Source organism: Podarcis muralis, chromosome 18 (assembly GCF_964188315.1).
Source record: "Podarcis muralis chromosome 18, rPodMur119.hap1.1, whole genome shotgun sequence".
Taxonomy (NCBI): domain Eukaryota; kingdom Metazoa; phylum Chordata; class Lepidosauria; order Squamata; family Lacertidae; genus Podarcis; species Podarcis muralis.
Genome location: NC_135672.1, coordinates 6,800,897 through 6,827,826, shown reverse-complemented (window position 1 = coordinate 6,827,826; position 26,930 = coordinate 6,800,897). Strand labels below are relative to the sequence as shown.

At 43.0% G+C, this 26,930-nt stretch overlaps 1 protein-coding gene across 3 annotated transcripts in view; it reads left to right on the top strand.

The window, feature by feature from the left end:
* The window catches only part of KDM4B (lysine demethylase 4B), a 192,848-nt gene that overhangs the window by 7,432 nt on the left and 158,486 nt on the right, over positions 1–26,930 (top strand). For all 3 annotated transcript variants that reach the window (XR_003704470.2, XM_028713805.2, XM_028713806.2), the window contains exon 2: positions 24,923–25,085. Coding sequence is in view for 2 of the 3 variants with exons in the window: in XM_028713805.2 (XP_028569638.2) it covers positions 24,942–25,085 (144 nt within the window). In the remaining variant the exon portion in view is untranslated. The remainder of the gene's footprint in view (positions 1–24,922; positions 25,086–26,930) is intronic.

Sequence of the window (26,930 nt, the reverse complement as noted above, 5' to 3'; positions counted from 1 at the left end):
GTCAGATCATCCACAGAGGTAAACACCAGATCTAAGACATGCCCATGGCTATGAGTAGGGCCAGATTTATTCAGGGACAGCATGGATGTTAGAATCCCCTAGAACCACCAGACTAGGTGTCTCCAGGAGAACATCCAACACGACCTGAAGCAGCTCAGGCAGAGAATCCATTTTTAAAAAAGTAATACTTAAGTTTTCCAATTTAATAATCCAATAAAGGCCACATTAGAGACATTCCGAATTACTGTATAAAATAATCTAACAGTCCAAATATTAAGCCAAATCATAAATCTTTGTTTGACTTCCTATGCTCTGAGGTTGGAGGATTGCCATCACCTCACATTTGCACTGCTTTCTTTATTAGTCCAGGTGGTTCCCATAATTCAATCCAATATTAATCCTTAGTTTGTTTTCACAGCCTCTGAATTCGTCCAGCAAGCGAGTTATATCAAAACAGTATGTTTCTGTGTCGGTGTTTTATTTCCTTCCGTGTCTTTCACTTTCACTTCTTAACGTCAGTAATTATCCAATACAACACATCCCAAAATGGAGGAAATCTGGCTTTCTGTCAGTTGTTCTAGGTGTACGTCCAAACCTTCGTTTCATCTCGTACTAGAACAGATAGGCCTGTACTTTGGCTAGAAGCCTCAGTTCCCATCTTCCGCTCTTAATGGTCTATCAGAACTACTTGCAAATTCGTAAATCTTTTCCACACAGTTAATAATTAGATCAAAATTAGATCAGTATTACAGTACAGTATCTCTTGCGTACATAATCGGAATTCAGACTTTCCAGGAGGATTTGCCAAGTAAAATAGCAAATACACATTATATCAAAAAGAAACAAAGGAGACTCCCCCTCCCCTCCCTTTCCGTTCTGACATACCAGTTCCATAGTAAAGATAGTCTCTCTTCCACTCGAATCCTTTAGCTCCTCACTGGCTGAATCAGTTGGCAGAGAAGTTTATCTCCCCTCACTCAGAGCATGCCTGTTAATTAAGTCCGAATTACCATCTTAAAAAACAGGAGTTCGTTTGCTCATGGCGGTTATTTTGGAGTGTTGCCAAAGAGACCCCCCAGCCTGGGGGGCGGTTGGGAGGATGATTACTCCCATCTCATCATCAAAATATCCTGTGCGAAATGGCTCAGGTGTACAACAGCCTCCGCCATGGCAAGGCAGGGAATCCTTGGTGCAGCAGGGAGGTCAGTACACCAATAGGAATCCTGCGCTAACCCTGAAGGAGGTGGATTAGCCCTGCCAGACCTTAAACTTTGTTGTGAACCAGCTGCTTTTTGCTGGCTGAGAGAATGGCTGCTTCTTGAAAACACTGAAGTGTTGGATAATGGCAGATGAAGTTGATGGACTATATGGAATTGGCGGAATTGACTGGCAAAATCCGAGACCAGGGAGAAGAGTCGGTGGAAGAAGACTAGAAAAAGTTTAAAGACTATTTACAGAAATATTGTAAAATTAATGAATGTTAGAAGAATGTTGGAATGAAGTTATATGGCTTTAGTAGAAATGTTATAAGGAATTAAGTATAAATAGATTAATAGAATATTGAAGGAAAAAACAAGGCTAGAATGTGTTAAGATAATTATAGGATAGAAAACAGGAAGATGGAAAGGAATTGCTGAAACAATTAACAGAAGTGGAATACAAAAAGGGAGGTGTGAGGAGGTCGTTGAAATAAGTGAATGAAAGATAAGATATTGAAAAATGTTTGAGGTGTTTTAAACTGTTTTTGTTTGTTTTTCTTCTGTTTTGTTAGTTTAATGTGTTAGTGTTATGTAGTGTTTTGTATTGTATAGTTCTTTTCTTTTTTTTGTAAGTGTTTAAATGGTTGGAAAAGTAATAAATATTATAAAAAAAAAAGGAATCCTGCGCTAACCCTATTGCCCAACTTTCAGAACGTGCACTCGGCAAACTGGGTCTCCCTAATAGGATGCCGGATGAAAACTAATGACATCCTAAAAATCAGTGCAAACCCCCCTACCTGCCCACAGGACCTGGGTTGCTGTGAGTAAGCAAGAACAGGCCCACCTAACATGTCCAACCAGGTCTCAGTAACACATGCCAGGTCAATTCCTCCATCCACAATCGAGTCATGGATGGCAGTGGTCTTAGGAATCATTGACCTGACATTGCACAGCAGCACCTTAAGGTCATATGGGGCACCCTTGTTGATACCTGTATCCTTCTGGTCAGGAGCACACCCGGAGGCAGGAATAGTCTTCAGATGACAACTAAAGTTGCTGCCTCGGTAATGACATAATCTCGCCCTAGTGTAACTCTTCCTCCTGCCTGTAATTGGGATTGAATGTCCCAATGCCTCCCCTCTGTGAAACCTGCCTCAGCCATTCTGTTCTGAACAACAACAAGCAACATGCCGGCTAATAATATACTAACAGAATATTTGTAACATTATACTGTTTCGAAATTCATAAACAGAAGACATATAATATGTGCATGGAGTCACAAATAATAGGAATTAAATAAATGTTCCAAGAACAGGAATGTAGGAGTAGTGAGTCACTATCAAAGATCACTGAGATGGAGGCAAAATGCCTTTCCACAGTCAGTATCCTACAAATGCGATGATAGGTGCTCCAAACGTAGCAATAGGGTACTCCGAGCACAGCAGCAGACAGAACAGCTCTTCCAGGATAACGAACTGTTTCAATGACAATTCTTCATCAGCTGGCAAAAGTGCTCAACTAGAGGCACTTCCATGACTTGATTCCTAATGTGGGATTGATGCTCTCCTGTTCGGACACTGCCCGCCAGTATGGTAGATCCAATATAAAGCAGATTGCAAGGGCATCTTATTAGGTAGAAGAGTTTGGATTTGATATCACGCTTTATCACTACCCTAAGGAGTCTCAAACAGCTAACAATCTCCTTTCCCTTCCTCCCCGACAACAAACACTCTGTGAGGTGAGTGGGGCTGAGAGACTTCAGAGAAGTGTGACTAGCCCAAGGTCACCCAGCTGCTGCATGTGGAGGAGCGGAGACGCGAACCTGGTTCCCCAGATTACGAGTCCACTGCTCTTAACCACTACATCACACTGGCTCTACAGCATCTTTGTATACAGGCATACAGTATCTTTGGTCTGACATGTACTGAAATGACGGATGGTAAATCTAAAGTTAGAATAAGCATCATAGATCTCTTTCGTCTGTCACACAAAAGGGCAAGATAGACATCTACCGCATTTATGATGACCCATCAGGCTGGAACTAGTGGGAGGACGTGTCAATGTAAGGTCAGAATGGACCAGCCATTCTGTTGGCTAGGGCCCACTCCCGGGGCAGCCCTGACCCTCTCCCCTTAAAAACAAAACATATTATGCCAACTACAGTGGTGCCTCGCAAGACAAAAAGAATCCGTTCCGCGAGTCTCTTCATCTAGCGTTTTTTTCGTCTTGCGAAGCAACCCTATTAGCGGCTAAGCGGATTAGCGCTTTTAGCGGCTTAGCGGCTATTAAAGGCTTAGCGGCTTAGCTGCTAAGAGGCTATTAGCGGCTTAGAAAAAGGGGGGAAAAGCGGGGGGGGGGGAATCGCAAGACTAGCAAGATGTTTCGTCTTGCGAAGCAAGCCCATAGGGAAAATCGTCTTGCGAAGCAACTCAAAAACGGAAAACCCTTTCGTCTAGCGGGTTTTCCGTCTTGCGAGGCATTCGTCTTGCGGGGCACCACTGTATAAAGTAAAGTAAACCAATAAACCAATAGAAAATAATAATAAAAAGAAACAATTTACAGTTGTACACAAATTAAAATGACCCCAACCAACCCAATAAAAACAAAACAAAACAACCAAAATTTAAAGCTCCACAGATTAAAAGCTGTTTAAAAACATTTTCCAGCAGCTGGAGCAGTAAAACCATTAACAGCCCCTAAACACTCGCCCCAACCCAAGAGTTTGTTCCAGTGAACCTTGCAGCAGGGAGCAGGTCCTTCAGCACTCACAGAAGCAGATGTTACTCTGGCCTCCCAGGAGCCTCTTGTAGGTTCGTGTGAGTCTGGGCCACACACCCTAGGCCAGGTAGAAAGGATCTTGCAGCAGGGAGCCGGTCCTCCGGCGCTCACTGTTCTTCCCTCAACTTAAAGTGGTTCATGTTACCAATATCACCACTTTTCTCTTTTGTTTGACTTTCTTGTTGAAGAGGCAGAGGGGCAAAGGGGGGAGGAAATACTGGGAGGGAGGTTAGTCATTTGCAAAAGAAAGCAGAGATGTTGCAGTGGTTAAGTGTTAGAGTGGGCGACCAAGGTTCAAATCCCCACTGAAAGCTCACTGGGTGTCCTTGGGCCAGTCATTCAACAATACAAACAACACAATAAGTGAGCATCTCACCACCAATGAGGAAAAAAGTCTGCGGCATCTTTATTATTATCAGTGTGTACCTTTTTTCTGAGTGGCTGGAGATAGCAGAGAGAGGAAGAATGTATTGTACGCTTTCAAGGACACAAGATGGGGAGGCACGTCTGAACACTAAGCAACTCCTGTGGTGGAGACAGGGGCATAGTGTCTCTTATTGCTGCCCGGGGCGGTGCACTCACACACTGGAGCCTGCCGCTTCTGCCCCTGGGTCAGGCCTGACCTGGGAGTGGAGCTGTGGCCGGCTGGCAGTGCTGGGCCACCGTGTGAGGAAGCTGACATCCATAGCTCCCTCATGTGCTGGAGCCCAATGAAGGAGAGCTTGATCCAGAGATGGTCCACCTATATATTGACCTACTCCAGCCTCTTTTTCTTAACAGCTTGAAACAGTTGTAAATAAAGCAGTCTGCAGCATACTTCAATCTACGTTCTACACATTTTCAGGAGGACCACAGTTGTAGGATTAGAACTTGTCGCCAGTTGTTTTCCGGTGACTCAACAGCACCACCTAGTGACCATGTTGAGATTTCCAGTTCCGCCATTTACTAGTGAAATAATTCTTCACTGCAAGAGAGCCAGGGCAGCTGCTTTCATCCCCTTTCCATGCTACTCCCCCGAAGCCTTTATTGGGTCCACACCATCCCAATAAAATATTTGAGGGGGGCACCCCCCCAAGTTGATGGGCATTGCCATTCAAATGGTGTGCATGCATGCATGGCATCATGTGGTCGATTATGCAGGGCAGTGCCTACCCCCCCCCCATTTTATTCAAGTTGGCACTCCTGCTTTTACCTCTCTCTGCCTTTTGCTGTTCAGAGGCCCATTTTCAGCTTCGCTTTTGGTTCCTGAATAGGAGAGGGCTGGATTGACACACACACCCCTTATTTCAGAAGAGAAGGGGTGTATGGGTGTGCTTTTAAGCAAAATGAGCTTTGCTTTGGGGGTCAGAGAGAGGGAAGGGAATCAAAGCAGAGTGGGGAGGTTGTTTTGTTGTTTCAACACGTTTACTTTGTGAGTATTCCTTTCTTGTTTACGTAATGAGGCACTGGAAGGCTGCTTTAGAAGGCTGCTTTAGAGAGGTCTCTCTTCCCCCAGCCCCCATTATTTGGGAGGAATATTAGGAGGAATATTGTGGCATTTTAAAGAAACACATTAAAGTCTGACATCTCCTTGTTGTATTGTGAGGAAACTCTTTAATATCGGGGACCCATTGGCTGTTTATACACAAGAAAACACCCATCAAGGGAGAGAGGGTGGATTGGATGGTGCTTACCTTAATCTTTTTAATGTTTTAAGAGATTCTCAAATCCTGGATATTAAAATGCAAAATTCATCAACATTTACATAGTTTGCCATGGTAAGTGTCTCATGCCAGGTAACCTTTCATGTAACTTTTCATGTAACAGGATTTTGAAGGTGCAACTGTACAGGCAGTCCTGTAAAAAAGTTATACAGTATTGCGATTGGAGAGGTACTGCTCAAAAATAATGAATTATTTTGCATGGGTGTAAGCCCTTTTGAATTCAGTAGGATCTATTTCTGTGTAAAAATGGTTAGGATTGTGCTGTTAGGGCTGTTCTTCCAATAATGTTGATATAATAGACACATTTAGCTGTGACTGCAGTACTTGCTGAAGTGTGTGTGTGTGTAACATTACATTACACGCATGCGCGCGCACATATACATACCAGTATTTGTAAATACTTATGGTTGGTTACTGTTGCTGAGACTGATTCCCATTTTTATTTGTGGTGTCCAATTAAGATCTGCTATTAAAAATGTGATATTAACAATGTGTCACTGCTGCGAATTGTGTATTAGTTCATGTGTTTAGAAAAAACAAATAGAAAGTGCTCTGCTGCATGGGGGGGGGGGGAAAGGCACTGGTGACTCCCCATTCTGTTTTTGCACCTGCAACCCAGGTTCCAGGAGCCATTTGGCTCCTAGCTTATACACCTCACTTTCTAATACTGTCACGGTGTTCCCACTTAAAATTTAAAGAGGCTATTGTAATAATATATGTATTGGATGTTACCCACACCCCCATAGGAAATTGGGAGTTCTTAGGGCATTTGGGAAACTTTAAGACGAACAACCACACCTTTAGTGTTAATATAACAGTAGTATGCATGTGCGTATGATAGAAGCATAGTTTTGAAGCAGTTGATTTTTCAGGTGCATTCTTGCATTTGAATCAGAAAATACCTTTAAATATTGATTAAAGGAGAAGGAGGTGCCACTACATTTTGCAAACACGCACCCTCTGATGCTGAAGGGACTCTTGGCACTTGGCTGTTGTTGAATCAAGACCACCCAGGGACAACTGGGGGATTCCTGCATTGCAGGGGCTTGGGCTAGACGCCCTTGAGGCCCCTTCCAACTCTACATTTCTGTGATATACATTAAGAAGAACTGGGTCTTTTACCTCTATAATGTCAACAGTGGACTTTTAGAACAGGAGCTGGCATTGCACAAAGGCATTAAGTTACTAAATCATTGTGAAATACTTTTATCGAGTGAAATAGTGTAATTAACCTTGTCAAACAATAATCTGAAACAAACATTACTATCTTATCCAAATAATACAGTATTATTGATATGTTACATTTTTGTGGTCTTCCTTCTTTTCTTTTTTAACCTTCTCTGTCTCTTATTAGTCAACTTTCCCAAGATAATTTTTTGTTAGACCTGTGAAAGACCTGAAAGTAATTTTAGTGTATACAGTATATATTATTTTTACTTAGGTCTGGTTTTGTGTCTCATGCTCTCTGTAAGCTGTTCAATATAAATTGTATTTACTTTTTTTCTTTTCTTTTGCTATAGCTATTTTCTTGTAAATGAAGAGAAGAGAAAAACTAAAGAAATAAACATAAATGTTAAAATTGAGAATTTTGATTGAAATATATTCAGTACAAAGTATTTCAATATGTCACAAGCTTATCCCATCATTAAACCCTACGGTGGGGAAGTAAGTATTGCAAGCAGATGATACCATAATAGAAACAAGAAAATACAGTGGTACCTCTGGATATGAACTTAATTCGTTCTGGAGGTCTGTTCTTATCCCGAAACTGTTCTTAACATGAGGCGCCATTACCTCGCATCCTGGGGCAAAGTTCGCATCCGGGAGCAACTACTTCCAGGTTAGCACAGCTTGTAACCCGACGCATGCACAACCAGAAGCGTTTGTATCCAGAGGTACCACTGTGAAGAGGTTAGTTTATTCCTTCACGGAGGGATTCTTAACTTTACCCAGTGTGGTTTATTTGTGTCCTGTGGTCCAATAGTAGGTGGTTAAGGATATTTGCCTGGCTATTGGAATAGCATGCCACCCTCCAAGCAGCTGTACATTAAACAATTTGCTATTTCATAAATGGAATTATATATAGTTTATATACAATTTATATAGTTGGGTGAAGATTTTATTTTAAATCCACGTTTCTTGGTGTAGTAAAGATTATTATAAGATGACCTCTTTGAAGATGGTTTTATGAAGCATTTTAGATAATTCTCTCCCTGCCCCCAAGTTCTTTATACAATTGCTTATTCTCTTCTCACAGCTGTTCACTTGCTAGCATTCATCTGCAGTAAAGCTCTGAATCTGGGTCAGTGTGTCACACCCACTGTTGGAGGGCCTGAAAGCATGTCCTGTGACCAGGAGTGCAAATAAGTTGAGTTTAGAGAGGCACTACAATACAATAATGGCTTTTAGACTAGCTTGTGGCGCTGAACAGAAAATGGTTGCATTTGTATATTGTCAAAATGCGGAGGAAGAGAAAGAGACTGAATGAATGAATGAATGAATGAATGAATCAATCAATCAATCAATCACTGAAGGATATAATTGCAGGCTTGTAATTTTTATGGTAGCGGGTTTTTGGGGGGGAGGACTGTTTATGTAATCAACAGTGGCATTAATTTTATCATGTATTTGCTACCACCTCTCCCACTCCTCTGCTCTAAAAATAGGTGAAGTAAATATGACTTTGCTCATGTGCACAGTTGAGGGAAGGAGGTCTGTGTTGTTGAGGATGATACTTTTGGTGCTTTAACTGTCTGTGTTTACAACTAAATCAAAGCTATTTACATATTTGTCTCAAGCAGCATATCTCACTTGCGGTTTTTAGTGGGTAAAACTCTAATTTGCTTTTCTTTCAAAATATAAACCTATACACATATGAAACATAAGTAAAGGTAAAAAAGGTAAAGCACCCCTGAGCGGTTAAGTCCTGTCAAACTCGATTATAGGGTGCAGCACTCATCTCTGCTTTCAGGCTGAGGGAGCTGGCGTTTGTCTGAAGACAGCTTTTCAGGTCATGTGGCCAGCATGACTAAACCTCTTCTGGTGCAACGGAACACCGTGATGGAAGCCAGAACACACAGAAATGCCATTTAACTTCCTGCCACAGTGGTACCTATTTATCTACTCATGCTGGTATGCTTTCGAACTCCTAGGTTGGCAGGAGCTGGAACAGAGCAATGGGAGCTCACCCCGGACCTTATGATTGGTAAGCCCAAGAGGCTCTGGGTCCCATACATGAAACATAAGGATGTTTGTCAGGCTTTCCCCATGTCCAAAATACTCAAAATCCAATCCATTAGGTGTGCCTGCCTAGCTTCCCTGCACAAATGCTTTTTCACCCACTATGGCATATGCACCTATCAGTTTCACATCTTTTCTACTTAATAAACCATCCCCTCTAGCTTCTACAGTGGAATGGTTCAGATATATTGCTCAACCATAGTTTACCATTACAAGAACAAATCTCAGGCTCATCTGCTCACTCTGCATGGCTGTGAGGGGTTTGCAGGTTCTCCTTTCTGTTTTTAATTAACCACACTGTGTCATGTCAGCTGAACCTGAAAAAGTGTGAGTGGTTTTAAATATGTAACGTTGAAAGAAACGAAGCTCAAACCATAGCTTAAGAAGTTGGGATGGTTTTGGGTTGATTAGATATAGTTTAGTTTTCAGGCATACAGCCGCTAAACTCTGGTTAAACTAAGATGGAAGCCAAAGCTTCTGATCTTCATAATGACCATTGGTAGTGCCAATAAAAGAGGCCTATAAGAAGACACTCAAATTATATAGCAGTGTTCCTAAAGTGGTGAGCAAGAGGCAACAGCAGGAGGATTTAAGATGTAAAACAGATATTGGTACCTGGCATGCCACATTTACCATCGCTATTGACTTGGAGATCCTGGGATCCATCGCAGGCTCCTCCTCCTCCTCCCTCCTTCTGAAGCCAGCTTACCTTGGGGGGGGGGGGAGTAGAGCACCGGTGGTGGGATGAGGGGGACGTGGTGGTTGGTGGGGGAGGCATGAAACGAAAAGCTCTGTGCCTGCTCGCCCGCTAGTTCAAATGCAAGGAAAAGAATAAGAAAGGAGCGCACCCCCCCAAACAGCGAGGAAGGCAAATAACAAAGCACATGGGGGAAAGCCCCCTTAGCGCTCCATGAGTTTGAGCAAGGGAAAGGCTTTAACGCAACAGCAGGGGAAAGAGGTGGAGTAAGGGCTTGGGGATGCTGACTCGAAGTCAGCTGAGATTTAAAGCAACAGTAGGGGAAAGACGGAGAAGCCCGGGGCACGCGCCTCAGATCTGTGTAAACTAATATAAAAATATAGTTTGACTTACCGGTACTTGTCCATCTAACAACTATTTGGATCTGTCATGGTGATATCCAAACATAACTACTGTATCTGTGAAATAAAGTTCCATTTATTTATTTGTTTGTTTGTTTGTTTGTTTGTTTGTTTGTTTGTTTATTTATTTATTTACTTACTTACTTAAAATGACTTCAGAGGGTGATAGATCACTGCCAGTTTTTTTATACTGGATTGTAGATCACACCCTACTTTCTCCTTTGTCATTACAATAAGAGGTCTGAAAATACTTTATTGTAAGAAAACGCTAGTCAGACTGAAGATACCAGTAGCCCCCTATTTTTCAAGCATAGAATGTGGGCAGATTCTTTTTCCTGGACCCTCCTCCAGTGTTAAATGTTTCCTTATAAAAAAAAATCATTTCCTAGCTTCATTAGTAACAGTGAATGGATGGCAATTGCAAATACAGTATTAGGCAAACTTGGCAGTTTCAGAGTTTTTGGCTTTGTTTTCTAAACACAAGTAAAACAAACATTCTAAATGAGTTACAGATAGGTAGCCGTGTTGGTCTGCCATAGTCAAAACAAAAAAATTTCCTTCCAGTAGCACCTTAAAGACCAACTAAGTTAGTTCTTGGTATGAGCTTGCGTGTGCATGCACACAATTCTTCAGATTCTTCAAGTATCTTTCTTCAGGTATCTGAAGAAGTGTGCATGCACACGAAAGCTCATACCAAGAACTAACTTAGTTGGTCTTTAAGGTGCTACTGGAAGGAATTTTTTTTGTTTATTCTAAATGAGATCACACTGTAGAGCATCAGAGATTTTCTGTGTGCAAACTGCAAATTGCCAGGTGCAGATTACCTTAATTTGCACAGGAAAAATTGAAACAAAAATTTAAAAGTTTCTGGAAAACCAACAAATGTAAATAGCTAGATAATTCTAGAATAACTTTCTCTAAACTTGACTGCTGTTCCATTTCTAATTTAATTGAGGATGACGATTTGTAGATATGGGATCCTGGCTCCAAAATAAGGAACTACACTTGAAGTTGGAACTGTTTATTCTTTGAATTGAGGAAGACATGCTATTATTTTTTTATGTACTCTTTTCTGTTCTCTCCATGTGAAATCATTAAGGAGCACATTAAGAACATTCTCTGTATTACAGTAGGTTTTGTTGGTATGTTGCAGATGAAATGTTAAACTAGCCCTGTGCAAATAGTAGGTGTCTCAGTGAAGACATTTTAGCCCACATACTGTAATAGTCCTGAGAAGGAAAGCTGAAATTGTATATCTTCCATTGGTACTGGAAAAGAAAAAAGGGGGATATATTACATCTTTAAACATCGCATGTATCAAATGTAGCAAAGAAAGATCTAAGCAAATGTTAGTTTAACCAACCCTTGAAAGCAGTGCTTGTGAGATTTTCATGAAAAAGTAGGGGAAATAGTTTCTGGTAGGGGTAAACACTGGTCAAAGATTGCAATTGTATCTGTACCTTTGGGAAGCAGCCTGATCTACTTTGGAGCCGCACTCTGTCTTTCCACTTTGTACTGTTATTCAAGAATGAATTAGATCTGTTAAAAAAGAAGTGTTGTTTTCTCCCTATTCAACATAATGGGGAATCAAAAAATGATTGTAACTTCCCACCCTTTTTTATGGAAATGGGTGAAATGTACTGGCATAGCTCCTCTCGAGTTGATCCACTCTGCCAAATTGTAAGATACACCCAGGGGAGTTTGTGCAGGGTCCATTAAAGCTTTTTTAAAAAAAAGAAGAAGAAGAAAAAGTCTACAATTTTCATTTTCTGTCAGAATTGGAAGCAATTTGCAGGCATGGGCATCCCACCTGAGGGGTTGAAGCCTACCAGTTTTTAGAATGATAGGTGCAGTGATTTTCCTTCAACAAACTTTGTAGTTTTGAGGTAGGTACAGAAGAACCATAGACATAGAGTCGGATAGGGGGCAGGGAACAGTAGCTATAAAGTAACATAAATCTTCATGGAAGACAGGGATGGGGGTAGATGCATCCCCCCTAGCAATGTGCATCTTACCCAGAGGGTTGTTCTTGAGAGGTGGGCTTCTGTCCCCATGAGGTTTTGGGTATGTGATAAAGATTTCACCATTGACTTGCATAAGGGGAGTCACAGGACCCTCAAAGTACTGTGATTGTAGTGAGTTGGAAAAATAATTCACTGGGATTAAAAGAGACCTGCTTGGCAAAATGAAGATTCCCCCATCCTTCCCAGCTCAATCTTGAGCTCTAAGCATTTCCCCAGTCTCCATTGACTTCAGATGAACAAAACCACAGTTCTGTATTTTTGGGACAGACAAGGCTACAGAGTGACTTAGAAAGTTTGGGAGTCTCCAGTTAGACTCGAGATGCCTTCCACGATCCATCACAGAGGTGCAATCTGACTTAGAGGCTTCCTCAAACCACCTCAATTTACTTTGTAATTCAGAATGCACTACCTTTGTTTCTTTCTCAGCCAGCATTGACCAAAGAAATTGTTTAGCTTAAATTTGCACCATACTTACTGTAGCTCTGGATCATCATCATTTTTTTATACTTCATGACAAGATACATTGTGGGTTGATTTGATTAATGAAAAGAGGGAGCTGTGATAAATGTAATCATTCCACTCATGCAATGCAAGTGAGAGCCAGTGTGGTGTAGTGGTTAAGAGTGGTAGTCTTAGGGGTAGTTCCCCTAGGGAACTGGGTTCGCGTCTCCACTCCTCCACATGCAGCTGCTGGGTGACCTTGGGGTAGTCACACTTCTCTGAAGTCTCTCAGCCCCACTCACCTCACAGGGTGTCTGTTGTGGGGGAGGAAGGGAAAGGAGAATGTTAGCCGCTTTGAGACTCCTTAAAGGGAGTGAAAGGTGGGATATCAAGTCCAAACTCTTCTCTTCTTCTTTTGAAGACAAGGCATTATGAGTTGGGTGTAGCAGTCTTAGGTGCAAAGGAGCTCTGCTGAATTACTGTGAGTGGATCATATTCCTTGACAGACTACTAAAGGAAGACTTGCAGAGTTAATTTATGGAATCAATTTGAACTTGTAACATAGAATATCCAAGTTTAATCTTTCTTTGTTTATATTTTTGTGCCTTCTGTTGTATACTATAATCACTTCTGTACAGTGTGTCCTTATTCCAAGCTTAAATGGGGACATTTGATGCTAACGAACAGATGCTGACTTTAAATGGCAATTAGCAGAACCTGCCTAACTTGGTACTTTGTAGTAATACCCTGTTGTATTTTTTTGTGGAGAGGGGGGAAACAATTTTGTCATTTTTGCTTTCAGATTATAAAGTGATCTACAGGAGTATCAAATCAATATTTATTGGGATGGAAAAAGCTCAGCTACCATGAACATTTTTTAGTGTGTATCAATTCAAAATTTGTGCTGCCAAGTGCAAAAACATGGAGTGTTGAATGGTTGTGAATCCTTTGTAGGTTTTACTTGTCTGGTTCATAGGATTAGGAATTACATTTGTCCACATACCTCTGTAACAATGCTGGCAAATCAAACATTTGCTCCAGACATTTAGTTTCAAGGCAAAGCTTGAGATCTGAAAATTTATTTCCTCTTGATTTTTCCGCAGTTGTGTCTTGTGGAAAGATTTTTGCATATTTATTTTTGTTTTGACATAAACTGTTTTGGCTTCATACAGACGTGCTGTAGTTGCTAGTCTGGAAAAAGCTTTAGGCCATGTAAGTCCACATGCTCTTTGTTTGCTAAAAGTTAGGGTGTGGGAAAATATTGTACTATTTTTTAAAAAAAAAAATGCACATTTTTAACACTGGAAGAGTTGAATTTGAGTAATAGACATGTTTCTTGCAAAGCTCCCAGTTTTTTTCTATAGAGTTTTCAAATTGGATCAAACTTTTCTGTAGTTAAAAAAGTATATCTTTTTCAATATCTAATTCTCTAGCCACAGCTTTGTCCATAAATTAGTGCAGGTTAGTGCCTGATAGGGCCAAAATACTGCATTTCCCTGACACTGTATGCATATGGAAGTCTGCAAAACATTTGGGCAATGCCTTCTTATAGCCCAGATAGAGTATGTAAATCTCATGACATCAGTGGAATTACATCAGCATAATTGCATCCTTGAGAAGAGAAGACTCCCTGGAGAAGACACTGATGCTGGGAAAGATGGAGGGCACAAGGAGAAGGGGGCGACAGAGGACGAGATGGTTGGATAGTGTTTTCGAGGTTACCAGCATGAGTTTGACCAAACTGCGGGAGGTAGTGGAGGACAGAAGTGCCTGGCGTGCTCTGGTCCATGGGGTCACGAAGAGTCGGACACGACTAAACGACTAAACAACAACAACAAATTGCATCCTTATGATGAAAGAATAATCAAATTTTGTATAGTCGTGAAACCTATATTTCCAAAGAGTTGCTGCTGCGCAGAATAGATTGATCCCATCATAAGCATCACATAACATTTTTATTTCTGAGAAAGAATGCAATTAGTTGTTTGTTATTGTCTGTTTCTGTTAATTTTATTCTGGTGTTTGGAGACCTCAACAGGAAAAAAGATAGGATAACCTGAAGGCAGGAGCTGTGAAGTGGTGAATCTAAATGTCCCACATATAGAGCAGGAGTGGGCAAGCTTTCTGGATTTTTTTTTGGGGGGGGGGGGAGTAGGTTTTTGTGTGCCTTTAACAGCTGCATGGTGGGCAGAAATTAAACAGGAAATTACACTATCAACAAGCATCCTGGCTAACCATAGAACACCTGTCATTCATGGCCACTGGTCCAGATGGAAAAGAGAGACTACCACTAGCTCCAGTCTGGTTGCTAGCATGGATCAGGACAGATGTGGCCTCTTGACACCTCCTCTTCATTGCCCTCTTTGCTGTTAACCTTGGCTGCTGCAGCTGCAAGATTTGCTGTTGCCAGGACTCTGCATTCTAGGGGAGCTGGAGCTGACCTTGTCACCTGCTAAATAAAACAGCCCAATACCATTGCTGGAGGAGGTGTTAATGGTGTCCACATTGGGGAAACCATCTGCCTTAGTTGAGTTCTATTTAGGATGAATGGGTCTTTTTGGAGTAAAATGTAACCAAATAAGACTTCAAACTGTGATATCTGTTACTTCAGGCATTTCTTTTAGAAAGTTATTCAATTAAAAGGTATCTGAAAAGCTAGTCGGGCTTTTATTTTTATTTTTTAAGTGTTCCAAAGCAGAGGGATAGCTTGCTGTTGCTTGGAAAGAATTCTTTTTAGTACTTCATTTCATGAACATTACAGCAAATGTTGCATGGCATGGTATGGGGGTGGCATCTGTGATAACCTTAGTTAAAGGACCTGCTGAATCAAGCTAGCAGTCTATCTAGTCCAGTGTTTCCCAACCGGTGTTCCGCGGCACACTAGTGTGCCGCGAGACGTTGCCTGGTGTGCTGTGGGAGGGAGGCGGGCGAGTCGGGCGGCGAGAGGCGGGGCGGCGGCGGTGAAGAGAGGCCGCCCAGCGCGGGGCTCTCGCCGTCTGCCTGCCTGGCTGCCTGCGTGGCGCTGACGTCACGGGGCTGTAACGTGCCCCACATAGGCACACGCGGGGCGGCGAGCGAGCTCCCTCCCACATCCCATCGTCGCTCGCTTCGGCCGGCCTACTGGGCTGTCGCAGGCGGAAGGCCTGCGCATGCGCGAGGTTTTCGCGCCTTCGGGATTCCCTTCACGCCTTCCTCCTCCCGGGTCCTTGAGAGCGCGGGAAGCGGCAGCGCGAGACCGGCCTTGAGCCTGGTAGGTATTGCGCTTGCCAAGGCAGTCATTTGGGAAATTAAAACTTGCAAAGCAAGCAACCAGTTCAATCTGAAGTACGTGTATGCTTAATATCCTGTATCTGAAACCTGTTCTGCCCCCTCCCCCACACTTGGTGCCATTTTCATCTACACATGCAGCAGAGTAATTTGACCCAGAATAGTACCAATTCAGATGGCAGATGGGAGAATGACAGTGCTGAATGCTTTCACATGTAGAACAGTCCCTGCAAATAAAAACCCAGCATATTTGGAAGAGGGCCTAACCATTACCTTCTATGCTGTTACTATTTTTTTTTTTTTTTTTACATAAGTAAAAGTTTATATATAGTCAATATAGGCACAGAGTTAATTTTTTAAACATTTTCTAATGGTAGTGTGCCTTGAGATTTTTTTCATGAAACAAGTGTGCCTTTGCACAAAAAAGGTTGGGAAACACTGATCTAGTCTAGCATCCTGTTGTCACAGTGGCCAACAAGCCGCTGGTGTTCAGAGATATACAGTGGTACCTCGGGTTAAGTACTTAATTCGTTCCGGAGGTCTGTTCTTAACCTGAAACTGATCTTAACCTGAAGCACCACTTTAGCTTATGGGGCTTCCTGCTGCTGCTGCTGCGCCGCCAGAGCACAATTTCTGTTCTCATCCTGAAGCAAAGTTCTTAACCCGAGGTACTATTTCTGGGTTAGCGGAGTCTGTAACCTGAAGCGTATGTAACCTGAAGCGTATGTAACCCGAGGTACCACTGTACTGCCTCTGACAGTGGAGGTAGAACATAGCCATTCACGAATCTGTCCAGTCATCTTTTAAAACGATGCATTTTGGTGCTCATTTCCTCCTGGGGGAGAGTCCCATAATTTAGCTCTACGCTTTGTGAATAAGTACTTTTGCTATCTGACATGACATTAAACTTGATTGGCTTTCCCCGAGTTCTAGTGTTATGAGGGAGAGAGCAAAACCTTTCTCTATCCACTTTCCAATACATTTCAGTGCCATGTATAATGTTATAAATTTCTATGATGTCACGACTCTTATCTTTTCTCTAAACTAACAATCTCAGGTTCTGTAACCTTTCCTTGTAGGGAAGTTGCTTCATCTCCTTTCTGTTCATCCAGTGACATGTGGTCTCCTTCATTTGCCAGAAGCAGTGTTGGTTTGCTGTGCTTTTAGATAATTAGAGATTGTGAGTGATGAGTTTCCTTCTCTCCTTCCACTGTGGGTTCTATAGTTAGCTGTTGCACTAAGCTTATTTGTGTTAATTAGCTGGATGTACCTTTCAGGTACGCAGGTGGCGCTGTGGGTTAAAGCCTCAGCACCTAGGACTTGCCGATCGAAAGGTCGGCGGTTCGAATCCCTGCGGCGGGGTGCGCTCCTGTCGTTCGGTCCCAGCGCCTGCCAACCTAGCAGTTCGAAAGCACCCCCGCGTGCAAGTAGATAAATAGGGACCGCTTACTAGCGGGAAGGTAAACGGCGTTCCGTGTGCTGCGCTGGCTCGCCAGATGCAGCTTGTCACGCTGGCCACGTGACCCGGACGTGTCTGCGGACAGCGCTGGCTCCCGGCCTATAGAGTGAGATGAGCGCACAACCCTAGAGTCTGGCAAGACTGGCCCGTACGGGCAGGGGTACCTTTACCTTTTACCTTTACCTTTCAGCTAGCATCATCTGGGGAGTCTTCAGTCTGAGAAGTACATGTCTTTCCCTCTTTGATTGTTGTGGATCCTGGTTGGTATAAAATGCTTCCCACCCACATTTTTCTAATCTGGGCAGCAGTGGCAACTGAGACTCATTTGGTGACCCAGATTTTTCCTTATTTTGTTTCATTGCCATGAAATTTTACTTAGGTATGGAATTAGATACAGTACTTGAGAAGCTTTTTCGTTTGCTTGTTAGAATGCAGAAATCCAGAAATTTAAAAGGCAGGCTAAACAGTTCTTCGATGCAGATTTGATAAGAACCTGGGCTTTCTTCTGGTGGAATATATGCCTAGGTCAGATTATGGTCAAAGACACTCTAGATCAGGAGTGGTCTAAGGTCAGTCTTTCATAGTCTTTAAAAAACCAACAACTTGAAACCCACTAACGATCCAATAATATATGTGTTCAGTCTAGGGAGCAAGAGTGCATCCTCAGGCACTCTTAAGTGACCTCATGTTTGCACTCTTGCTTAAGTATGGTCTTGCTGGATCATATCAGTGCTTCCCTGCATCAGGAAGTGTTTAATACTTGACGTCTTGGTATGTTCTGATATATGCTATGAGCTGCCTAGAGTGGCTGGGGAAACCCAGCCAGATGGGTGGGGTTTAAATAATAAAATTATTATTATTAGCAAGATGCACCTAATCCAGCTGCCAGTGGTATTTTTTGCACATACATTATTATTTTTCATAATTCTTCTTTGGCTAGACATGAAGAGGAGCAAAGATGCATGCAGGTCTCTGAAGTTAGAGTCCTCTGACCATTCCTGCTACATCTCCTGCTGCTCAGATTTTGCCAGGAATTGCCTGCATACTTTCAAGCCATAGTGCTTTAATAGGTGCCAAATAAATGTAATATATAAATAACGGACTTTTATAATGAGTGCATTTTGCTGTCACAAGGGCCAGGGACATTCTTTTAAAAAAATACTTACCGTATTTTTCTCTCTATAACACGCACCAGACCATAACACGCACATAGTTTTTAGAGGAGGAAAACAAGAAAAAAAAAATTCTAAACGAAATAGTGGATATATGATTTTTGTGGTTCATGCTGTGGCCACAGACATGTGATCTGACAGTGAGTTTGGAGTAGCCTAATGCAAAAATCCTGAGGATCCATGTGGATCCATGCTTTGTAACCACGGAGGAGGGAAGGAAGGGGAACCATGGATCCTCTGCTCACGACTGCAGCAGATCCCCCCCCCCCCCGCCACCCGCAGGCATTCGCTCCATAACACGCACAGACATTTCCCCTTATTTCTAGGAGGAAAAAAGTGAGTGTTATGGTGCAAAAAATACGGTACCGTAATTTTTATTACTGTTGCACCATTTATACAGTTACAGATTATTCTTTTCTGCAGCATTCTTTTATACTATAAAAAATTGAAAGTTGGGATTCTCGGGATGCTGAATTCTATGTTCTGAATGTGACTTCATAGCTGACACAACTCTGCTTATGGTCAGGAGCTGCCATTTCAATCATCCAGGATCCTCATCATGTCAGACACCCGGGGAGGATAGCCACTTGTTACTATAGGCAGTACCCCAGGCATAGCATATGAAAACAGGCAAAGGGGCAACTAGGTCAATGCCAGTTCTGTTTCTACACTTGGTAGGGGATTCCTATTGATTCACCAGAATAGAGCAAGTGCTTTGTGTCAAAGTAGTTTGGCTCAGTTGTTGAAGGTGCCATCAGTATAAGAGACTTCCGGGTTAGCGCCACCGGCAATGGCGGATTTCCTCTGATCGGGAGGAATCCGCTCCGTGGAAATCAGGGTCTGGACCGCCACGGCGAGGCAGAGACCCATTAAAAACCACAAGCGGGAGAAGCCTGTGGACCTGGGATTCGGCTGCCACCTTTTGCGCCTCCCCTACTCACGGGGAAACCCGGTTTCGGGGATCCGGAGCGACGTGGGGTGAGCGGCGCGGTGCTGCGAATTGACTGCTCTTTTCACGGAGTGAAGCCACATTGCTGTTGCCGGAGAGCGCTGACTTTTTCCTGTGGACAATTGGACTTTAAACAAGTACCCGTGAGTAGAATGGAAAATTGGATTATTAAACTTCGTAATTTGGCACCGAAGCGGGAAGGTCTAAACAGGAAGTCTGCCTTCCGCTTTTGTAAAGTTTGAAGCAAAGACATCGCAAGCTAAAGTCTGAAAAGTTTATTGTAAAGGACTAAATTTCCATCGGTTAAAATTACTAAACCCCCCTTGGAAGCAGGAGAAGAGGGGGGAAATTTTAGATCGTTTAAGCCTGCAGGAGAGAGAGTAAAGAAAGATAAATTTCTACCGTCTCGAACCTGGGAATGGGCTGCCAAGAAGATAGACGTTTTGGGACAGTTCATTGACCGTGAATAAAATGTATGTTGACAGATAGTTAAGTGAGAGAAACATATTGATTCCAATGTTTCCTTTTGCACTTAAAAAGGAACAAAATGCTAATGATACTGAGCTCTATTTCTCCATAACATCCGAATCGGGATTGGAATGGCCATACAGGCCCCAAACCAGTGCCTGGAGGCAGTAGTGAGATGGATGAGGGAAAATGAGCTGCACTTGAATCCTGGCAAGACAGAGGAATCCTGGCAAGATAGAGGCCAATAGTTCCCATATTTGATAAATTCATCAATTGCCTATCCTGGATAGAATTGCATTTGTATCCAGGGGTGCTTCTGGATCTAGTAGGTTTTCCTGCTGCATTCTTAAACCCTCTGCAATCACAACTTTACGCGCAGCAGCTTTATGCGCTTGGCTGAAATTGTTTTTTTAAGGGCAGGGTTGGGAGAGAGGGAGAAAAACATAAGGAGAGGCTGTCTGAACTTCCATGGAAGCCTCCAGAGCCTGCCTGCAGCCTTCCAAGATCCTGGAAAAGCAAGACAGAGGACTTAAGAGCTTTCTGTGGCAGGAAAAGCTGGCACCGAATAAAAGCTCTTCATCTTGCTTTCTGGGTTCTGGAAAGTGCTTGTGCGGACTTAAACCTTGAGCCTAGGTTAAGAACTTTGAGAACTTGAAGAAGAGAAGTTACTTGATCCAGGGACAGCCCACATATATATTGGCCTATCCCTACCTCTTTTTCTTAGTGGTGACTGTTCCTGCTCAGGCTGCACAGAAAAAAACTCCTTGGTTCCTGCAATTCATTCCAGTTGTACAGATAAACTATAACTGATAGAATTCTACAGGATGTGGTGTTAGTGTGTGAAAACAGTCCAGATCCAATGATCCCAGGTATGTACCTCCAGATGGTGGAGATGTCAGGCACCATCCTGTAGCTGATAGCCAGGTGGAAATTCCTGGCTAATTTTGGACATTTTGGACACTGGTCAGCAAATGTTGACCCGGCTTACTAGCAAGCCTCTAGTTGTGTTTGCTGCCAACCTCCACTGCTTCAGGTTCTCCCTCCCACCAAAAAAAAGTTCTAGTACAGTTTGGAGAAAGCAATAATAATAATAATAATAATAATAATAATAATAATAATTTATTATTTGTACCCCGCCCATCTGGCTGGGTTTCCCCAGCCACTCTGGGCGGCTTCCAACAAAGATAAAAAATACACTAAAATGTCACATATTAAAAACTTCCCTGAACAGGGCTGCCTTCAGATGTCTTCTGAATGTCAGGTAGTTGTTTATCGCTTTGACATCTGATGGGAGGGCGTTCCACAGGGCGGGCGCCACTACCGAGAAGGCCCTCTGCCTGGTTCCCTGTAACTTGACCTCTCGCAGTGAGGGAACCGCCAGAAGGCCCTCGGCCCTGGACCTCAGCGTCCGGGCAGAACGATGGGGGTGGAGACGCTCCTTCAGATATACTGGACCAAGGCCGTTTAGGGCTTTAAAGGTCAGCACCAACACTTTGAATTGTGCTCGGAAACTTACTGGGAGCCAATGTAGGTCTTTCAAGACCGGTGTTATATGGTCTCGGCGGCCGCTCCCAGTCACCAGTCTAGCTGCCACATTCTGGATTAGTTGTAGTTTCTGGGTCACCTTCAAAGGTAGCCCCACATAGAGCGCATTGCAGTAGTCCAAGCGGGAGATAACCAGAGCATGCACCACTCTGGCGAGACAGTCTGCAGGCAGATAGGGTCTCAGCCTACGTACCAGATGGAGCTGGTAAACAGCTGCCCTGGATACAGATTTGACCTGTGCCTCCATGGACAGCTGTGAGTCCAAAATGACTCCCAGGCTGCGCACCTGGTCCTTCAGGGGCACAGTTACCCCATTCAGGACCAGGGAATCCTCCACACCTGCCTGCCTCCTGTCCCCCAAAAACAGTACTTCTGTCTTGTCAGGATTCAACCTCAATCTGTTAGCCGCCATCCATCCTCCAACCGCCTCCAGGCACTCACACAGGACCTGCACCGCCTTCACTGGTTCTGATTTAAAAGAGAGGTAGAGCAAGAATTTCAGGGAAGGGATGTGAGCTTATTGGGCATTTTTTCTAGAAGCTTTTTCCTCAGATGAACTAAGGGAAATGGTGGATGCCTGGATCCAAGGAGAGGAACTTGTACACCTTGGCAAGGGTGCCAGACCTATCCACATATGTGGTGCCTCTTGATCTTGTAGAATGCAGGCAAGGAAATGTTTCTCTATCTTAACTAGGTGGAGAAAGAACTTGCTGTTTCAGGCACCTTTGTGGGGTGGGATGGGGTTGGCTGTTTTCAGTGTCTTTTAAGAGGTGCTTTTTCAGGGGAAAAGTTTTGTTTGACTTGCATTACTTTACCATTTTTTTCACTCTTGTGGAGGCAGATCAAAAGTAAGCATTTCCTTAGTAGGACTACCTACCTAGCTTCTTTACAAGATGTACAGGGAAATTATAGTTTACAATGCTTAGTTTTCTTGGACTACAGAGGCAGGGAGCCTTCCATATTAAGTACAGTCATACCTCTTGTTACGTTAGGTTCAGGTTACGTTCTTTCAGGATACGTACCGCGGCAATCCGGAAGTAACAGAACAGGTTACTTCCGGGTTTTGCTACTCGCGCATGCGCAGACGCTCAAAATGATGTCACGTGCATGCGCAGAAGCGGCAAATTGCGACCTGCGCACGCCCAGACGCGGGTTGCATTCTGCTCAGGTTGTGAACAGGGCTCCGGAACGGATCCTGTTCGCAACCAGAGGTACCACTGTACTTAAATAGTTTTGCATCTTGCTGCCTTTTGTTTTTATGCAAACGGATTGAGGCATTGCTTGGGGCTAGACTAGGTTGTGGGGAATGCCATCATCCCATAACTCTCTGCTGCCCTCTGCTGATGCTTCAAGTGAATAGCATATTATCGTTTTAAAATATAATCCTGTAGCTTTTATGTTTGCCAATAGAATGATTTTGCTGAAATTAATTATGGCATCTACTTCTATAAGGTGCTTCCTCGTGTAAAGTCACTCTTAACAAAAATCTTGGCTAACATGCCAAAGTAGATGAGGCACTGACTTGGAAATCTAAAGCAAATGAAACAGTTCTTTTCAGGTCGGTTGATGGTTTTTAAAATTCTGAGTGCTCTTCTGCTGCCTCTGGTGTACAGAGCAAAATTGATACCAGTCAGACTCTGTGATGCTCTGTAATTAGTATATTCCACAAGTTAAAGAAAACTACCAGTGTTCCCTCTTAGCAGTGCATTGTAGTAGCTGTTAATGCATATTTTCAAAGGCAGCCTGTTCCAAAGACGAAGCTGAATTATTGTAATACTGAGATGACCCCAGAAGGCAGGCCCCACCCCTTTCCTTCCTAGCAGTAAGACACCAGCAGCAACTCCTGTTGAGGAACAGTTGCCTTCCCTTGCTTGATGGGTGAGCAGGCGCTGGACCATGCTATGAAGACAGACCCTCCAAGTGTCCCTCTTTTCCAGAGACATCCCTGATTTAGAGAACCCATCCCAGTTTCTGATTTGATCCCGGAATGTCCCGCTTTTACTTAGGATGTCCCTATTTTCATTGGAGAAATGTTGGAAGGTATGGAGTTATTCAACTCCTGAGCAGTCGGAAGGCAATCCTGTATAGGGAAGGTTTTTTTTTTAATTGTTTAATGTTTTTAAAAAATATTTTTATACATGTTGGAAGCTGCCAAGAGTGGCTGGGGCAAACCAGTAAGATGTGTGGAGTATAAATAGTAAAATTACCCTTATAGAATGGGACATCCCTATTTTTGTTGGAGAAATGTTAGCGGGTATGTGAATAACTGGGACAGAGCTGTTCAAAAGTATCTCCTTTGGTCAGAGTTCCTCAGTCTCTCCTCCCTTGAGCCACAGTATATCTTGGACAAAAGGCAGAGCTTTTCCTTGGATAACTGCAAATTGTACTGTTCCTGTTTCCTCTGTCCTTGACTGAACCTAGACACAGCAAAAAAGTGTTTCAGAAAAACACGTTGTAAACCTCAAAGGGGGAAATCACGTTGGCGAAAGACAGAACTCCACAGTGCCATCTGGCGTCACAGTGTTATAACACATATAAAATGTTTTTACTTTACTAATGTAGCCGAATCCCTTGTAGCTTGAAAGGACACTAATAGTGAGACCAGCATGGTTAAATCTAAGATTATTCGCTTTGGGTTTAAAGTATGAAAAATGACAGTAATCTGGGAAGGTAGCTCTGGGTGCAATGGGTCTTTTGTCAGGGGTAGGAATATGTTTTGCAGGCGACCTAACCTGAGAAGTTTAAAATGTACTGTAAAATGTTCTAATGCAGAAAGAAGTGATGGCACACCAAAACTTTCCCCTGTGCTTTGCATTCCCTTGTAGAGAATAAGAGGAAGTATGGTTTGTATAAATATATAACTAGTGATTGTTTAAAATTACTTTTTAGCCACCCTGGGAATCATTTTTCTGAGGGTGCAGGATTTTTTAAAAAACAAAATAGTCACAATAATGGTTAGAGTTACTGTAATTGCAATGGGTGATATCCCATGTTAGCCATACTCCGCATAGAGCCACTGGAATAAATGGACTTGAGTAGCCTAAATTCATAAATTTCAGTAGGTTTGCTCTTGAGTATTGCTGAACAATAACAACTTCATCTCTTATTTAATTTTAATTTTATACTATAACTAGAAGCTAGAATAAAATAAGTTGTCAAATTAAGAGTTCGCTTCTCCTCCCTGGAATGTGTCAGTAGATTTGCCACATTGCCCACCTCTGATAGCTGCGTAAGTTGTGCAAATATGATTTCTTAATTTTAATAGTAATAATACTAATTTATATTTTGTACCCTACCCCCTCTGACTGGGTTGCCCCAGCCACTCGGATCAGCTTCCAGCACTACATATATAATATTCCTACAACTGACAGTAGGTATTTTGCAATGACAATTTAAAGAATATCTCTAATAAGATTGTCCTTGTTCCATGTTGACTTCTTGGACTGCTGAAAATAAATAAACATTTCCCATTGGATGCATAAAACTAAAAAAGAACACAAAAAGAAATGAATCAAAGGGGGCGTGGTGGTCTTCATTTAACTTTTATTTTTATCCTCTCTCACTTTCTTTGCTGTATAGGGGCTAAAAAATCACCAGCATGATGGGGTCTGAAAACCCAAGTCCACAGAATCCCAGCTGTAAAATCATGACGTTCCGTCCAACACTAGAAGAATTCCAGGACTTTGGAAAATATATTGCTTATATCGAATCCCAGGGAGCTCACAGAGCTGGACTTGCTAAGGTGAGTTTGGTCTCAGTGGTCCAGGAAGTGGTCCCAGCTGATCTTCCTATGGCCTGGGACAGTAAAGGGTTTAATTGGTAGGAGCTTGGTTTTAATTGGGATTAAAGTAAAGATCAGGGATTGTCAACCTTTTGGTCCTTCAGTTGTTAAATTCTGAGAGGGTTGTGTGTACCAGTCACAAAATGGTTGCCATTGAGACACGAGAATTCACAAAATGGCTGCCACATCTAAACAAGGGTGGGGTAACAGAACCACAAAATAGTGCAAATGTTACAGATTTTTTTTAGAAATTATTTCTTTTTACATTTCATAGAATCATAGAATCCTAGAGTTTTGGATGATAAAGGCAGGCTAGGTAAAGGTAAAGGGACCCCTGACTATTAGGTCCAGTCGTGGCCGATTCTGGGGTTGCGGCGCTCATCTCGCTTTACTGGCTGAGGGAGCCGGCGTACAGCTTCCGGGTCATGTGGCCAGCATGACTAAGCCGCTTCTGGCGAACCAGAGCAGCGCACGGAAACACCGTTTACCTTCCTGCCGGAGGGTTCTTGCACTGGCGTACTTTTGAACTGCTAGGTTGGCAGGAGCAGGGACCGAGCAACGGGAGCTCACCGCCGACCTTCTGATCGGCAAGTCCTAGGCTCGGTGGTTTAACCCACAGCGCCATCCGCATCCCAAAGGCAGGCTAAGGTGTGCTAAAGGAGGAGGTCGCTGGGCAAATTCTTTGCGTCTGCCTTCGCAGCAGAGAGACGCAGGGCAGATTCACAGGGAGGAACCGAGGCAAATAGTGGAGACAAAGTTGTAGCCCATTTTGTAGGCAAAATGAAAACCGACCAACTCCCAGGCATGGGTGGCATCTACCCAAAAGCTTTTAAAGAACACCAGTGTGACATTGCTGACCTTAGAATCATAGAATCGGAATAGACCACAAGTGCCATCGAGTCCAACCCCCTGCCAAGCAGGAAACACCATCAGAGCACTCCTGACATATGGTTGTCAAGCCTCTGCTTAAAGACCTCCAAAGAAGGAGACTCCACCACACTCCTTGGCAGCAAATCCCACTGTCGAACAGCTCTTACTGTCAGGAAGTTCTTCTTAATGTTTAGGTGGAATCTTCTTTCTTGTAGTCTGGATCCATTGCTCCGTGTCCGCTTCTCTGGAGCAGCAGAAAACAACCTTTCTCCCTCCTCTATATGACATCCTTTTATACATTTCCACTACTTCGTTTGAAATGTGGGTTTAAATAGTGAAAGACGTTTCAGGAACCTCCTGGAACAAAGAGCAAAATCCCACTTAGCTCTTGATTCAGGACCTCCTGCCCAACCTTCCCAAGAGAAAGATGTGTAAATGACACTCACCAAGTAGAATTTTGGTGTGTAAAGAGCAGGAAGCCACAATAGAAAAAGCCAAGAGCCGCCTGAAAGCAAAACACACCCCTATCTTCCTCCAAATTAACAGCTGACCTGGGACGTTCAAACTCCCACTTAACCACAGTGTTCGCAGGGACCCTATTTGAATCTCTTCATCAGTGTAGCACCAACATGATACACAAACAGACCTGGGACACAGATCTGTATGATTTTTTTACATGGGATTTCTCTCACACCATGATGCACTACAGATCACACCTATATTTAGACAATGGTTTGGGGCAGATCAGTTGTCAAAATCATCAGGATACATATGTCCTGCACCTTGAAATCATGTTTTTGATATGTAATAATGCTAGCTAGCACAAGAAAAGTGTTTTTTATTGTGCTGTCCACAAATACCAGTGCCAGCTTAAAGTTTGATACTGGCTTTCGGGGGTAGCTTTTGGAGTTGGGCAAATGAGCACAAAGGGAATGC